The 18,115-nt window shown below is 41.2% G+C and overlaps 1 protein-coding gene across 1 annotated transcript in view; it reads right to left on the bottom strand.

Annotated features, from left to right (window-relative positions):
• Positions 1-17,258, bottom strand: part of TMEM123 (transmembrane protein 123) — a 49,023-nt gene extending 31,765 nt beyond the window's left edge. The window contains exons 1-2 of the mRNA XM_019712672.2: positions 16,722-17,258; positions 11,730-11,786 (exon numbers count right to left, since the gene is read on the bottom strand). Coding sequence (XP_019568231.2) covers positions 11,730-11,786; positions 16,722-16,821 — 157 coding nt within the window. The 5' untranslated portion in view covers positions 16,822-17,258. The remainder of the gene's footprint in view (positions 1-11,729; positions 11,787-16,721) is intronic.
• Positions 17,259-18,115: the final 857 nt, after the last annotated feature.

Below are 18,115 nucleotides of genomic sequence, written 5' to 3'. Positions count from 1 at the left end.
CTTTTTGGGAATGATCCTGCTGAGCCCAGCGGCAAAATAAAACTGTGTTCTCCCTGATCGCTGCGTGCCGCTTGAGTTTCTCGGTCTCCGCCGTTTTTCAGCAACATGAATAGAAAATCAAACCAGCCACAACATTCCCTTAAGCCAAAGCTTAAACCAGAGCAAGGCCCTAACTCTCTTCAGATCTATGAAAACTGAGAGGGGTGAGGAAGCTGCAGAGGAAAAGCTTGAAGCTAGTAGAAGTTGGTTCATGAGGATTAATGAAAGAAACTGTCTGTTGCCACACAGCAGCCTACCCATCTGTCTCCTCGTACCTGCCCCTAAAGAAAGGAGAGTCTGTGAGACAGATCCTTTCAGGGACTTTGCTTCACCTTTGTGCTTGCATCTTATGTCTCCCTGTTTGGCCCCAAAATATGGCTGGTCAGCCAATGATGGGTAAGACTCCCCATGGAGGGAGCAACCCAAGCCAGGCGGAGCCGTGTGGGGACCAACAGGAGAACCCACGGGGTCGACAGAGGTGGGCACAGCCCCCACCTTCCCCTGGCTAAGAAGAGCCTCTGCTTCTGTGGCTGCATTCCTTCCCACTACCTGCAGGGGAAGAGATTCAATGATGTGCTCTCCATCTATTCATATGCATAAAGGTTTTGTCCCTTGGGGAAGTACATACATCCTGAGACTTACTGTTCAGCTGCCTGTAGGCAAGGGTGATTGGCTTCAATCAGTTTCCTATTATAATGTATGGGATTCACAGATCTTGAGATTGACAAGCTTTATCTCCTTTACTTCCTCACCTAACTAATAAAACTATGCATTGGCTCAGTCCTTGAGGCTGGAGTCCCTTGGCCCCCGCTTGCACCCTATTCTTGGCTACTGTCTTTCTTAACCCTGTGCCGCCCTCCTCGCTCCCCACACCCTTTGTGGTGCAGGACACAACAACTATCTCCAAAACAAAAGTGCAAGGTGAAACAGCAGGTACTGATGTAGAAGCTGCAGCAAGTTATCCAGAAGATCTAACTAATTAGTGAAAGTGGGTACACTAAACAACATTCAGATATTCAATGTAGATGAAACAGCCTTATACTGGAAGAAAATGCCATCTAGGACTTTCATAGCTAGAGAGGAAGAGTCAAAGAGAGAAGCTTTAAAGCTTCAAAGCACAGGCTGACTCTGTTTAGGGGCCAATGTAACTTTAAGTTGAAGCTAATGCTCATTTGGCCTTCCATAAATCCTAGGGCCCTTAAGAATTACGCTAAATCTACTCTGTCTGTGCTCTATAACTGGAACAAAGCCAGGATAACCACACATCTGTTTACAGCATGGCTTACTGAATATTTTAATCCCACTGTTGAGACCTACTGCTGAGAAAAAAAAAAAGATTCCTTTCAAAATACTACTCCTCACTGACAAAGCACACGGTCACCCAAGAACTCTGATGGAAATGTACAGAGATTAATTTGTTTTCATGTCTGCTATCACAACATCACAACATCCATTCTGTAGCCCATGGATCAAGGAGTAATTTCGACTTTCATGTTTTATTATTTAAGAAATACACTTCATAATGCAGTAACTGCCACAGACAGTGATTCCTCTGATGGACCTGAGCAACATAAATTGAAAACCTTCTTGAAAGGATTCACCATTCCAGATGCCATTAAGAACTGCGAATGGAAATTGTCACGACAGAGTCACCTATGTCAAGGGAACTAAAATAGAGCCAGGAGGTCATGAAGAAGTTGCCTTACACTTATCCCACCTGTGAACTTCTGAACCAGCTGTGAGGCCACATCCTTAACCTCACCATGGCAACAAGACCATCTGTACTCTTCATCCTGAAAGGAGCCAATCTAGATCACCAGTCAGAATCTTTCATTTGCATGGGGGACCTAAATGAGGCTTGAACTCTTGGACTTTTCATGCTTGCCATAGAGGCACATCTTAGAACCTGCTTACTTCAGAACCTCACCACCTGGACCTAACCAATCCTTTTTAACTCATCACACCATGCTAGACAGCCAACAGGAAAAGTTTCCTTTGTTACAAACCTTGTGGTTTATGCCTTTACAAACCCTACCTTTCTTTGTTCCCTCTGGAGTGGTTTGAGTTGCTACCCGAATCTGCATTTCCCAGATTCCATTCCTACAAGACCCCAAATAAACTTTTGGTCAACAGAACATCTGTTATTTATGGGTGAGGTCAAACTATCAACATTAACAGGAGTCTGAAAGAAGTTGATTCCAACACTCATGGGTGACTTGGAGGGGTTCAGACGGCAGTGGAGGGAGTAACTGCAGATGCGGTAGAAATAGCAAGAGAAGTAGAATTAGAAGTGGAGCCCGAAGATGTGACTGAACTGCTCCAATCTCCCCAGGATAAAACTTTGATGAGGAGCTGCTTCCCATAATGGAGAAAATAGAATAAGCATTGCGGACAGAGTCACTTAAAATGGAATTGGAAGAACACTGAGGAAATGGGGCCAATGTACCTCTCATTCCGGAGATGTTACTAAGTTGCTCAGAGTTTAGCTGTTACTAAACTCTGCTCAAGGCCAAGCCATAAACATCCTGGAACAACTGCTGCATGGACATATATGGACTTCACTGTCTCCTTATAGTATTTGCCTCCCTTTTGTATTGGAACTCACCAATCCCTGTTAACCTAGCCAGCCAGCATCCTTCATTTGCATAGAGAACCTAAACAGAAACTGCACTTGTGGTTTTTGCGTTTATAAACCCAGCCTTTCTTTGTCCTTTGGAGTTCATTTTGGGTTGCTACCTGAATCTACATCTCCTGGACTGCAATCCTTTTTGCTCAAATGCTTTTTGTTCTTTATTATGGCCTAAACCTATTCTTTGGTTAACATCTCTTATGGATGAGCAAAGAAAGTCATTTCTTGAGATGGAATCTACTCCTGGTGAAGATGCTGTGAAGAATGTCAAAATGACAAGGATTTAGAATATTACATAAACTTAGTTGATAAAGCAATGGCAGGGTTTTAAATGATTGACTCCAATTCTGAAAGATGTTCCAGTGTGAGTAAAACACTATGAAATAGCATCGCAAGCCACAGAGAAATCATTCGTGAAACCAAGAGTCAACCAATGTGGCAAACCTCATTGTTGTCTCATTTTAAGAAACTGCCACCCCAACTTTCAGCAACCAGCACTGTAATCAGTCAGCAGCCATCACCATTGTAGCAAGACCCTCTACCAGCAAAAAGATTATGATTTGTTAAAGGTTCAGATGATGGTTAGCATTTTTTAGCAATAAAGTATTTTTAAATTAGGATATGTACTTTCTTTACAGACAATGCTACTGCACACTTAAAAGACTACAGTATAAACATGATTTTTATATGTACTGGGAAACCAAAAAAATCGTGAATTACTGTTTTGTGGTGGTCTGGAACTGAACTCTCAATACTTGTATCTCTGAGGTATGCCTGTACACGTTGATGAAAAATAATTCAAAGAGCAGTGGCTGCATATTTGCATATATTAAGAAATTACTGAGCATAATGTCAACGAGGTGGTGATTTAAGACATTCCTGACTTTGATCCCCCACAAGATCAACTAACAAGTATTCACGGACAAGACACCACTGAGAGAATCCTAGAACACAAGGTTAAGGCTAAAGCACTCCCTGCATCACAGAGCCCAAGACAGACCACATTGTAGCTGAGTGAGACGAGGGCTGCCGGAGTCTCAGTAAGTCCTCCTAAAAGGCCCACATACAGACTTACTCACTGACAGACTCACTGGCTCTGAGATCCAGTGCTGGGGCAGCAGCTCAAAAGGCACCAGGAACATACAGGGAGGGACTGAATTGTCTGGCTTCAGAGCAAGGGCTGGAGGGGAAGCTTTCTCCCAGATGGATGAGCTGCTGGAAGCCATTGTTTCTTTGTTGACTTCTCTCCCCTCCCAGCATGCAGATACAGGCAGCTGCCATATCTGAGTCTCCATCAATCTAACACCATTCATTTGCCCCCACCCTGATGACTCCCTGAGACCCTGCCCCACCCACTCTCAGATACACCCAAGCTGCTTCCAGTGGGTTTTCTATACAAACAGCCTGTCTTGGCTGATGTCATGGTCTTTCCTAAAGTCTCTCAAAGGTTCACAAAACTCAAACAAGCAGCATTTGGCTTCAGCATACCCTGTACCTCTGGCTGAGAGGCCCTAAGCCCAGCACTAGCGACAGACAGCCTCGGATCCTGACTTGGCCTCTTGAGGCACTTCCAAGCCCAGCATGGGCAGCAGCCATCCACAAATTGTTCTGTGGCTCATACCAGGTGGCCCCGAGCAGGGCACAGACTATGGCTGAACTTGGCCTGTGACACGGCCCCTTCTAGGAGGCCCTGGGGGTTACATGCACCGTGGCCAACTTCAGAATGAGCCGTAGCATCACCCAGCCACTTCCAAGGATGATACACCCAAAGCACAGACTGGGCAGGCACCAGAGCCCTGATAAAGTGAATCCTGCTCTGTAGGGTCACTCTTGCACAACAGCTCCTCCTCCGTAATCATGGAGAGTTCTCCCAGCCAATCAGCCTGATGGTCAATCCCCCCATTGACATGCAAACAGCAACAAAGGCTCAACTACAACAGGAGTGCACACACAACCCACACAAGGGACACATCTGCAGTAGCCAGCAAAGGTGTCCAAGGAGACTACACCACTGGGCCCCCCATAGGACACCCACTACTACTAAGATCACTCTACTAAGACTGGGAGGCACAGTAGCCCTTCCTAATACATAGAAACAAACATAGGGAGGCAGCCAAAATGGGGAGACAAAGTAACATGTCCCAAATAAAAGAACAAAGCTCCAGGAAAAGAACTAAACAAACGGAGGCAATCTACCAAATGCAGAATTCCAAACACTGGTTATGAGGATGCTCAATCACCTCAGGGAGAACTTCAACAAAGAGATAGAAAACATGAAAATGGACATAGAAAACTTAAAAAAGGAACCCATCAGAAATAATACAATAACTGAAATAAAGAATATATTAAAGGGAATCAATAGATTAGATAAAGCAAAGGACTGAATCAGCGATTGAGAAGGTAGCAGGAAACACCAACACAGAAAAGCAAAAAGGAAAAAAAAAATTAAAAACATGAGGATAGTTTAAGTGGCCTCTGGTACAACATCAAGTGTACCAGCATTCGCATCATAGGGGTAGCAGAAGGAGAGAGAGAACAAGGAATTGAAAACCTAATTGAAAAAAATGACAGAAAACTTCCCTAACCTGATGAAGAAAATAGACATACTCAGAAGTGCAGAGTTCCAAACAAAAGAGGCCCACACCAAGACACATCATAATTAAAATGCCAAAGGTTAAATACAAAGACTCTTAAAAGCAACAAAAGAAAAGCAGTTAGTTATGTACAAGGGAGCTCCCATAAGACTATAAGCAGATTTTTCAACAGAAACTTTGCAGGCCAGAAGGGAGTGACATGAAATACTCAAAGTGATAAAAAGCAAGAACCCACAACCAAGATTACTCCACCCACCAAAGCTACCATTTAGACCTGAAGGACAGATAAAGAGCTTCCTAGACAAGAAAAAAACTAAAGGAGTTCATCACCGCCAAACCAGTATTACAAGGAAAGCTAGAGGAACTTCTTCAAAATGAAAAAAAGATAAAAAATATGAATAACAAAATGACAATAACTCCATATCTATCAACAATTACTTTAAATGTAAATGGATTAAATGCTTCAATCAAAAGATAGGGTGGCTGAATGAATAAGAAAACATGCCCCTTCCATATGCTGCCTATAAGAGACTCACTTCAGATTGAAAGACAAACACAGACTGAAAGTAAAGGGATGGGTAAAGATCTTTCATGGAAATGGAAACGACAAAAAAAAGCTGGGTTGACAATACTTATACCAGACAAAATGATTTTAAAACAAAGGCTATAACGAGAGACAAAGAAGGACCCAGTAATCCTACTTCTGGGTATTTATCTGAAGAAACCCAAATGATATTTCGAGGGCACGTGTGCAACCTATGTTTACTGCAGAACTGTTTAAAATGGCCAAGATATGAAGGCAACCTGGGTGTCCATCGATGGATGAATGGATAAAGAGCAGATGATATACATACATACATACATACATATGTGAGTTCTTGCCTTCTGCAGCAGCTTAGATGAGCCTGGAGGGTACTGTGTTGAGTGGAGTATGTCAGACAGAGAAAAACAGGTGCAAGGTGATTTCGCTTATATGTGGAATCTAAAGAACTAAATAAACAAAACAGAAAAACTCACAGATAGAACATTTTGATGGTTGCCAGACAGGAGGGGGTTTGGAGGAGTGAGTGAAAAAGGGGAAAGGATTAAGAAGTACAAATTGGTTGTTACACAGTAGTCATGGGGATGTAGGGTGTAGCATCGGGAATATAGTCAATAATACTGCAATAACTATGTATCATGTCAGATGGGTACTAGATTTATCAGGGGGATTGACTAGAAAGGGGTTAAAGGCAGGGTAAAAAAAGTGAAGGGATTAAGAAGTACAAATTGGCAGTTACAAAATAGTTACGGGGATGTAAAGTAAAGCATAGGGGATATACTCAGTAATGTGGTAATAACTATGTACAGTGCCAGGTGGGTACTGGACTGGTCAGAGCAATCGCTTCTTAAATTATATAGATATCTAACCACTATGGTGTACACCTGAAATATAATACTGAATGTCAACTGTAGTTGAAAAATTAAAAAGGAGGGGAAAAAAGGGAAGGGGAATAAGAAGTCCAAAATTCCAGATATAAAACAAATAAGTCATGAGGATGTAACATACAGCATAGGGAATATAGTCAATAATATTGTGGTAGCATGGTGTGGTGTCAGATGGTTGCTGGACTTATGGTGATCATTTCTTTGGGTATATAAATGTTGAATAACTATGGTGTATATCTAAAACTAATATAATATTATATGTTAGCTATATTTTAATAAAAATCTTTAAAAAAATAGCATGAGAGTAATTGGGAAAAAAAAAGGGTCACTCTGGCCGCAGTGCAAAGAAAAACACATTTAATTTTCACTTGTGCCAGGGGCTCTTTTAAAGTCAGCTGCTTTACATGTTCTTTCATTTATCCTATGAGATGGCTATATTACTTCATCAGCTCAATTTTACAGAGGTAACTGAGGTACAGAGAGGGTAAGTAACTTGCCCAAATTTACTTAACAGCAATGCAAATTTTCCCTTTTTAATCATCCCCAAAATACAACAAAGCAATGAATATTAAAACTAGTGAATCAAATTCATTGTGGAGGAAAAAAAAAGCAAACAAAAAGCAGTCAAACTAGTTCGTACTGATTAGGTAATAAACTAAAATTGTCACTTTTCAACTAGTTGTTTTCATGTCATAAGATGTAACCATAATGAAATGTTTTGTAACAGAAGGTTAGTTCTCATTTTAAGAAACTGCACTTACGTAGTTAAGTTTGAGCTTAAAAAAACTAAAAATACTTCGTGAAAGTAATCTGAATAATGATTTAAAAAAGACTTTGCTATAGTTTCCAAAATTGCCATAAAAACTATACACTATTTTTATAATCAGAAATGAATAAAAAGACACAGACAAGCTAACAAAATGATAAGCTAGTAAATGAGAAACCTAATTAAAAAATGGGCAAAGGACTTGAATGGACATTTCTCAAAAGAAAACATACAAATGACCAATAAGCATATGAAAGAACTCATCAAAAAAGCACATCTTTACTCATCAAAATGTAAATCAAAACCACAATGAGACACCCACTAGGGTGCCTAGAATAAAAAACGTTATATAATAACAAATGTAGATGAGGATGTGGAGAAATTAGAATCCTCATACCCTGCTGTAGGAATGTAAAACAGTGCAGCCAACAGTCTGGCGGTTCATTAAGCATAGAGATACCACATGAGCCAGCAATTCCACTGCTAGGTATATACCCAAGAAAAATGAAAACACGTCCACATAAATGTTTATTAGCAGCATTATTTATAATAGCCAAGAGGTGGAAACAACCCAAATGCCCTTCAGTGATGGATAACCAAAATGGCGCATAGACACACAATGGAGTATTATTCAGCCCTAAAAGGAAATGAAATACTGATACATGCTACAACTTGACGAACCTTGAAAACATATTAAGTGAAAGAAGCCAGTCACAAAAGACAACATACTACATGACTCCATTTATAGGAAAGTCCAGAATAAGGAAATCTAGAAACAGAAAGTACATTAGTGGTTGCTAAGCGGTGGAGGTGGGGTAGCGGATAAGGCAATGATAGCTAAAGGGCATTGGGTTTCTTTTTGAGGTGATGACAATGTCCTAAAATTGACTTGTTGTACATATCTATGAATATATCCTTTCTTAAAATGTGTTTACCTGGTTTTGAAAACAAAAATGTATTTAAAAAATGTTTCAGTCTTTAATTTTTCTCTTATTTCTGTTGCTGTTTCGTATTTCTCAAGAGTTTCTGGGACTGACCTGTACAGCTGAAAGGAATTAATTGTATGATTTCCTAATTATATCTCAATAAAACTGTTTAAAAAAAGAACAAAAAATCTCCAAAATCAATATGAAAATATTCTCCACTCATAATTAAGGAAATGTAACACCAAACAGTGAGACTTTATAACTCACATCTCAGATTGGCAAGTATTAAAATGTTTGGTATTTCCCAGTGCTGTCACGGTTGTAGGAAACAGGTACCTTTAATACTGACAGTGGGAATAAAACGGTAACGGTATAATCTTCTTGGCAGAAAATTTAGCAATATATCACCAATTAAAATGCATACACCGTTGACTCAGCAATTTCACCATTAGAAAAAGCACCACAGGTGCCCCGGCAGAAGCATTCCGAAACTGACCAGGAAGGATGCTCACTGCAGCACTGCTTGAAATAGCAAAGACTGCAAATAACCTCAATGTCCATGAATAGGGAACTGGGTGAATGAGTTATGCTGCATCCCTACCAGGGAATACCATGCAGCCATTACGAAGGATGAGGTGTGAGACCAACTAGGCAGAGAACAGTGAGCTGAGCATTATCCACTTATGATAATAAAAAGCATATATACTATATATGGATTGTGCTGGGGAAGGATGCATGTGAAACTGGTAACCATTTCCGGCCTGAGACACTATAGGAATGGTGGTTACAAGTGAGGTGAGATAAGAAATACAACAGCAGATCTTCAGGTGGAAATAATGAGTCTGGCTTTTAACTGTTAAAGTACATTTGGGAAAAGGACTGCATGGGGCTCAATAAAGAAAAGAAGACTGGTATTGTGCATTTTACTATTTTCACATACGTAATGTTTAGACTTTTTTATCACGTGGTTTTATTTTACACAAAACTGCATATTAAGAAAAAAAGTGACAAGCAAAATGATGAAGAGCCAAAGAGTTAATGCTGATATTAATTACTATTTAATGATAATCAGTACCTCAGACAAAGTCTCTTCCTAAGAACTTTATACATGAGGGAGAGTGACTCTTGCGAAATCTGTATGCAGTTCCTACTCATCATGATGAGGTAAGTCTGAATTTTAGTTTCAAAGAAGTCATGAGAGTCCGGAGCTAGCCTGCCAGCTTTCTGTGAAAAAGGAGTATTTAACGGAAAAGATAACAAAAAGAAGTGTCATCTATTCAATCCGAGTTGAGTGCATTCTCCTATTCACACTAGAATTCAGAGTCAACCAGGACCCACTGTGTCCCCAATGTGTACTGGACCCTTCACAGGTTTTATAGAAAGACAAGAGGAACCAAGAGTCAGGTAGCTGGCTTTTCTGCCCTAGGCCTACTTATCCAGGGGGAGATGGGGGCGGCTACGGTTTATCTTCTATACATCTTTTGTTTTACCTGGTTTTGAAAACAAAAAACGTATTTAAAAAATGCTTCAGTCTTTAATTTTTCTCTTATTTCTGTTGCTGTTTTGTATTTCTCAAGAGTTTCTGAGACTTTTGCATGTTTTCTCAGTTCACATACTTCCCCCACTGTTTATCTTTCCACTCATCACGACCTCCTCTTCCCACCCACCTCCACAAAACTAAGCCAACATTCACAGTTTTCTGGGTTTTCCCAGAACTCATACAACAGGCTGGTGACTCAGCCTCCTATCTCTAACCCTTAAAATGACTTAAAATGTTAAATGTTCTTGTTTATAGTTCACATCATAACAAAGTACAGCAGCAGTTCTTGGTCTGAATCGGAAGCATTTTGTTGGGCTCTTAATTACGACTTCAGGATAGAGGCGTACTTCAGGAAAGAAAACACCAGGGCAGTTCCATTATATTATTATACTGCTGTCTTGGGGATACAGAGAACATGCAGGTACATAGTAGTTAACGAAGTTGCCAGAATCCACGTTTCCGGCCTCCTCTTCTAGAGCCTGCTCTACTATGTTTTTGATGTCTCAAAATATAACTTTTAGATCTTAAATACTGTATTTGTTTCCTAATTTCCTTTATGTATATATGATAATGTAACTAAAGTCTGGACCCACCACTGCGTGCCAGCCACAGCGACCTGCCTGTGTTCCTTGGACACAAGAGGCTCACTTTCAGGGTACCTGCATCAATTATGCCTCGGCCTGGAATGCTTTTCCCTCCGGTATCTGTAGGGCTGTATCCTGTCAGTCAGGTCTCAGCACAGATGACCCCACCTCAGAGAGGTCCTCCCTGCCCACCCAATCAGAAGCAGCCCTTCAAGGTTACTCTCTACCACATTCCCATATACCGGGGGTGCCAAAAAAAGGTATACTCGTACACATTTTAAGAGACATTACCTATGCTCAAAGCAGTTCTCCATGATCAGAAGTGTCTGGACGCCGATAGTAACCTCTTTGAGCACCTCTTGTAAATGCAGGAGTCAAACGTGACTTGTATTTATCTGTTGTTATTGGTATATATCGAGTATTACAATTTTAATACTGTTTTCCTTTCTTAAAATGTGTATACAGTTTTTTGGTATCCTCTATATGTGTGTGTGCATATATATACCCTTTATATGTATATATACATAATATATATTTATATTTAAATTCTGTTTATGTATTTTAAAATCATGATTCCAACCAGTCAACTCTGAAGAATAAAGACAGTAAGAAGATAACCTAAATATTGTTTACAAGAAACATGCTCTAATGGTTTACTACTGATATTTATGACATCAACCTGGTTCCTATATCTTTCCATGCTACTAAACTCAGAATTCCAAGTACGAAATCTATTTGTTCCAAACTAAAAGCACAGGGAAAATGTCTCAGAAAGCAGGATGGTGGGGTTGAAGTCTGACTGACTATTGAAATGTAAGCAGGGTCTACTTAGAGTCTGCCAAGGCAAATTAAGGCTGCCACGGCTGACCAGCTTGGTGTGAATTGTTTCACCAGCAGATTTGCATATTCACATTTCATATCTATAGGCAGAGTGCAAGACCATTATACCTAAAAACGTGCTTCAAAACTCAGTATGAACTTCTAATATGCTTTCAGTTTTAGACTGTATTCACATCTTTGCTAGGCTAAGAAAGGCTGTCCACCCAGTGGACTACCATTAATTGACAGCAGCCCTTGAGGAAAGCTTCAGGGATTCATGGATGGATGAATAACTGATGGTTAAAACAGGTCAGTATACCAGCTTTCATGTACTTTCCTGGCTGATATTACTTTATGTATCCTAGACAGATGAAAATCCATTTCTTCAACTTTTTTAAACTTACCTGTTGGTTCAGTAGTGGGGTTTTCAACTAGTACGGAAGGATTTCCGCTTGAGGATCCTATAAAAATAAAGAAATACCCTATGATCAAAGCACATTTAATATTTAACTAAGAACTCTGGCAACAGATTGTGGTGGTGTTATGGGGGAGGGTAGATTATTCCACAGGAAGTTCTACTTTTGCCACTGTTGCTATGAAACATAAAACTGCCCAAATACCACATGATCTCACTTATATGTGGAATCTAAAGAATAGAACAAATGAACACACTGATCAGAAACAGTTTCAGAGATATAGACAAAAAACTGAGGGTTGCTAGATGAGAATGGGGTGGGGATGAGGGAGAAGGTGAGGGGATTAGAAAGCACAATCGGTAACCACAAGATTGCCATGGGGATACGAAAGACAGTTTGTGGAATATAATCAATAATGTTGTAAAGATTTTATAGGGTATCTGCTGGACACTTGTCTTATTAGGGAGACCACTTCAGGGATGGTGTAGATGCCTGATCACTACACTGTACACCTGAAGCTGAATAATACTGAACGTCAACTATAATTTAATGTATATATATAGTCACAGGAAGTGTAGTATAGTATAAGGAATAGAGACAGTGGAAATGTAATGGCTGTGTGTGATGTCAGAGGGGTAGTAGATGGGAGGAGGAAGGTTATTACTTTGTAAGGGGTATAAATGTCTAACTATTACATTGTTTTGTACACCTGAAACTAATAATTAAAAAAACAACACACAAAACTGTCAGTAAATCTGGAACTGTATTACTGTTTTTTTTTCAAGACAAACACATGGTATTTACTATGTGCCAGCCACTGGCAATTTATACAATAGCTTGGCCAAAGTTTTCATTCAACCCCACAAGGACACAGTGATTGGCGAGAGAGAAACTGATTTCTGCTACTATAACTCTGCTCTTCTGAGTGGAGTGGACCATCACGGGAGGGCCCCTAGGTCTTGTACCACCAACACCCCTAACTTCCCACAATGGAAAGATGAACTTCATACAATGGGGAGAAGATGAATTTACTTTTAATTGCAAGCCTTCTCAGTATGCCTCTTAATTTTAATTAGTACCTTAAGATCTGGAAAAGGTTTAGATGAATTCTAAGCCTCAGTTAAGCAATTTTTCAGTTGGTTTATTTACCTCGGGTCCTTGCATAATGGAAGATTAAAAACATATACCACATGAGAAGAGAGCAAGTGTATTATCATGTACTTTTCACAAAGATAGCCCTCTCTCACCGTAAAAACAAAAACAAAACAAAACATACACACACCTCAGAGTACAAAAAGTAAGCAATAACAACTTAGAAGGATCTATCTTTACTGCATGTGCAAATTTCTTCCTCTTGATGGAACTATAATCCATTTATCACAAAAGGATCCGATGTGAAGATTAAACTTGAAAAAGATCAAGGTCAGTAGACTATACTATTTAGCAGTAGGTATCAAATAAATGCCAATATTATGAAGAGCTTAGTACATGCCAGGCCTCCTGGGGAGCATGTAACTTGCATTAGCTCATCTAACCTTCCCAGCAATTCTGAGACAGGAATATTGTTTTGCAGTGATAGGAACTGAGCTCCCAGAGGCCACCCAGCTAGTAAGTGGAAAAGTCTGGATCTGCACCAGGCTGTTTGATTCCAAAGCCCATACATGTGAGTGCCAAAATGGAACTGTTGATTTTCTACTATAAACCTGCTTCTCCCCCAGTCTTTCCAGTTGTTGCATTACCAGTTTTTCAACCCCCAAACCAAGCAGTCATTCTTTGATTCCTCCTCTTCCTCACTCCACTATCCAATCCATTAGCAAGTGATTTCAATTTCCCCCTCCCCCACAATAGATCTAGAATCCGTGTACTTAATCTCCACACCATGCACCATTATCTTTTGCCTGGACTACTGCAAGAGTCTTCTGTTTTTATATCTCCCTTCTGTTGTCATTCTTATGAGGGATGATTTCCTGGCAACCAATCTTTTATTATTTTTCATTTTTTGCTTGAGAAAGAAGACAGAATCTTTCTAGCTTTACTAACTTTTCTTCTTTTTTCAATACTTATTAAGCACCTGCTGTGGGCAGGCACTGTTTTTGTATCCTAAGAGACAAAGAATGTCACGGACAACGCTAAGTACACGGAGTTCATTGTTTTACTTGACAGAAAGACCAAGTATTCAATTGTATAATGCACTGAGTGGAAAAAAATAGGAAGTTCAATTCATGAAGTGGCACAGACTCACTTAGGAGTAATTTCATTTCCTAACTGGGTACACATTATGGTGGCTTTGGAAGCCTGGGACTCACTTTAGAAAGTTCCTGTAATGTGGAGTGTCATATTCTTCCCACCCCAAACCAGTCTGAGAATAGTTTAATTATGGCTTGCCTGAGTTTTGACAGATGTAATCAAAAGAGCCAGAAATGACCATCTCCTGGCAACCTATATGAACTCTTGAATACAGCATTTCTGAAGCCACCTTAATCCTAGCACTTTTTGGTTCAAGAGTCAATAAAGCCTCTTCTTTCCCCAAAGGTTGTTCAAGGTGGGTTTCTGTCACTGGCCACCAAGAGTCCTACATAACAGCCTCCCCCTTCTCTCCTCTCTTATGTCTCCTATTGCAGCACCACAATCTATCCCGTTTGCTGGTTTGCTGACTTGTACATAGTCCCCTTCTCCTCCAACTGAGGATATTTACAAAACTATGCAACAGACCGTGAAGGATATTTTTAAAAGAATTTCAGTAATGTTTTTTATCTTCTCCCACAATATTCTGGACAATGGTAGTATTGTGGACTTAAGCATTATCTACTAGAAAAGCTAGCATCATCTAATATAGCTTAGTGGCAAAATGGTGAATTAAGAGTTTGGATTCTGGTCTCTGAAATCAAACATGTATTAGCTGTTTTACTTTGAATAAGTTGGGTAATTTCCAAGCCTCAGTTTCCTCATAAAATGGGGACAATACTGTGAGGATCCTATGGGATGTGGTATGGACTTCAATTAGCATAGTGTGAGGTATACAGGAAAAGTGCCTAGTGAAAATTAGCTATGAGTATATAAGCTCTAGGATGACTGTTAAAAATCATACTGTTAAAAATCACTGCACTTCATAATGACACTTTACACAGATTACACACTGTACATGAAGACTAGGACATTTACTTGCTTTTTTGAGAAATCCTCTACAGAATCTTCTTTTTTTACACTAGTTTCAAGGTGACATTATAGTCTGTAGAAATGGATTCCAGCTTATGTTGGTTATACTAGTTCATGAAATAAAGCCTTTTGTATAGTAGAGCATTCATTCCAAGTTTTTAAACAGCACTAACCTCTGGTGAGACATTAAGTAACAAACAGAACAGTCAAACAATAAGTATTAAAATAGGGCCAAAAAAAAAAAAAAAATAAAAGTGTGTTAGAAAGGCAAAAGAAAGAAAAGCAAGGACACTCAGTTTCTCTAATCAGTAATTCATCAGAGAAACAAAAAGGTTTACTTTCACAAAGTAACAAATAAAAAAATGGAGACCGCTCCCCATAAATATTGGTGTAAAATTAGCACTAAGATATACAGAGGGTGCAAAAAAAGTATACGTATTTTAAGAAAGGAGAAAACTATTAAAATTGTAATACTCAGTATATACCGATAACAAAGGATGAATGCAAATCATGTGTATACATTTTTTGGCACCCCCAGTATTGTGTCATTCCAGATTGTTCACTTTTACAGTAAAACATCGCATAATATTGAAAATATGGACATGATTTACTGAGCCTCCTTTTCTTAAATGATCTCAAAATTGGATCTGCAAAGCCAGTTTGTCACATGTACAATTTAGCAAAACAAACAAAAACATTCATTCAGCAAAACAAACAAAAATTGTTATTGTCTCACCCAGATTATTCTGGCAAAAGCAGGTGTGCCTGAACCATATGGTTTTGCAAACTGCTCTTTCTTTATCACTTGCTGGATAAAACGAATCTAAGGCTAAATACACAGCAGTTGGATAGAATTTGAAGCTATGAAAAACCTGAATCACTTAAAGAATCTTATTCTAGTTTACTACCCAGTGACCCGACTTCTGTAATAGTTCACAGAGAGAAAATGGAATTTAAACAATTCCCAGCTTCCTTCCCTTAGTCAAAAAGAACTTTTTAAAAAGTCCCCAAAGGCTCAAGGGCCTAACTGGAAACCCCCTTCCCTCAAGAAAACAAATGTCAAAATCACTGTTATGACTTTGACGACATTGTGGGCGCCTGACGATCGTCAGCTGTGATCTTCCGGCTGCACAGCTGATGCGCGCCCCGGCGGGTTTCAGGCACACACACACCAGGGGCAGGAGGCGCCCTTCCACGCGGCAGAAACCTCACCTGCGCAGGAGGGCAGGGCGCGCGACCCAAAACCTGCCAACCAGCTACATTGGCCCCGAAGTCTTCACTTGAAGCATCTGGGCACATTAAGAGTATAATTTGTTTGATGCTACACAATTGGACGATAAAACGCCGGGGTAAACTCCTGAAAGGTTCCCCAAAGAACTGGTAGACAATTTCCAAAGGAACCAGTAGACAAATTTTTCAATCCACCTAATCTTGTTTACAAAAGGAAGCTTTAGGTAAACTAACCTCCCAGAAAACATTAACTTCAGGGAAAGGCTGGAACACTAACTTGAGCCCTCCGCTGAAGGCCCGTCCTTCGGGTAACTCAACAGGTTATACGCACTCCTCCAGGCCTGCGAGCGCCGCTTGTGGAAAAACCGAGGGGAACGACCGGACAGTTTCCTCTGCAGGCGGCTCCCGGGCAGGTGGGAGACCAGCAGGAGCCTCAGTTTCCCCTAACCCCATCTAGTCACCTTCAGGTTGGCCCCCTGCGTTCGGCCTAAGACATGCAGAACTTTCCTCCCAACCAGATCCCCACTTGGAAACTCCCGCTGGGTAGCGCGCTTTTTCCCGAAACAGGGGTTGGCGACTCTTGCAGCCACTTACCCCCGGAGTCTTCGCTGTCCACTGCGACCTTCAGCAGCGCTAGCACCAGCAGCGCCCCAACGATGAAAAAGGCCAAGCCACCTCGCGCGCCGAGTCCCATTGTTCTGAGCGCAGGATGCGGCGGCCTCGTGGGTCTCCAACCGTGGTGACGGTTGCGCCAGCGAAAGCAGCCCTTCTGCGCACCCAAACCCGCTGGGAGTCCCCTCCACCGCTCAGGCCTCTCCTCCAGCCACCTGCCCCCACTGACCAAATAGGGCGCGGGTGCCGGGCGAGGACCAGGCGTCGCGCACCGAGCGGTGGCGGCAGGACGGGGCGAGGCCGGCACGCGGGGGCGGGGCTTGCGATTCTTGGCGCGGTGACTCCGCTTCCCTCCTCCCCCTCCGAGGCGCGCCTGCGAGCCCAGAACGCTCGAGCGGTTTCCTTTCTTTTCGGAAATGGCAGTTTTTTTCTCTCGGATAAAAGCGAGCACCAGTGCCTCTCCGGATACAGAGCACGCTGGGTTTTGCTCGGCCCGGAAGGATGTCTTTGAAAAGTAGCTTTAGGAGGGGGGATACGGGAGTGCGTGCAGCTCAGAGTGAGAGGGGAAAGTTGCCGGCGAGGGCAGCAAAACGGGGAGGTGAAGGAGAGAAACTCAGAGTGGTGGGATTCCTTCTAGGGGGTCTTGGGCCATCAGCGCTTTCCTTTGGAGTGACCCAGCCTACATGGGGGCGGGGTGGTGATGATCGACAAATTCATTTTTTAAGTTCGTAAGTAAAACATCTATAATCTCTGTACCCCAAGTTGTTCCTCATCCTCTGCCACTGGTACCCTGCATCTATGGATAAAGATACATTTTATGCAGAAAGAGATTAGTGGAGTGGGTAGGGATGGAGGGAACAGAAGAGGTGGTAGCGTTTCACAAGCAAGTATAGTCACCAAGGCTGAAGTTGCACAAATCTAACCTAGTCCCTTCTCTCCTTGGTGTCTGCTGTCCCAGTTCAGATGGAATAACCTGTTTTGAATAGTTTTTGGCTAAGTCCCTCTTAAGCCCTTGGAGCCAATTCTACTCACCTGTCTTGACTTGCAATGCTTCTCAAGCCTGCATCTTGTTTCTGCTAAGAATTCTGAAGTGATCTGCAGCAACCGTGGCTGATGCAGGAGAAATACAAAGATCAGGTTGGGGTGACAAACGCTCAGCTGAGATGGAACAAAAGGATCCAGGGCACTTAAAACTACAGTGAATCTCCCACCTGCAAAGCTCTAAACGGTGCAGATTTTTCACATCTGATCCATATTTTATGACATAAAAGTGATATTGCAGTTAAATTCCCAAAAATATGTTTTTGATCTCAGGTAAGTGTCAATATGGAGATGACATCTGTTGTGCGGGGCAGCCTGTGGGGTCTCTGCTCCCG

This window comes from Rhinolophus sinicus, linkage group LG06 (genome assembly GCF_036562045.2).
Source record: "Rhinolophus sinicus isolate RSC01 linkage group LG06, ASM3656204v1, whole genome shotgun sequence".
Lineage (NCBI taxonomy): Eukaryota > Metazoa > Chordata > Mammalia > Chiroptera > Rhinolophidae > Rhinolophus > Rhinolophus sinicus.
The sequence above is the reverse complement of the archived record's forward strand: the minus strand, read 5'-3'. Positions and strand labels throughout refer to the sequence as shown.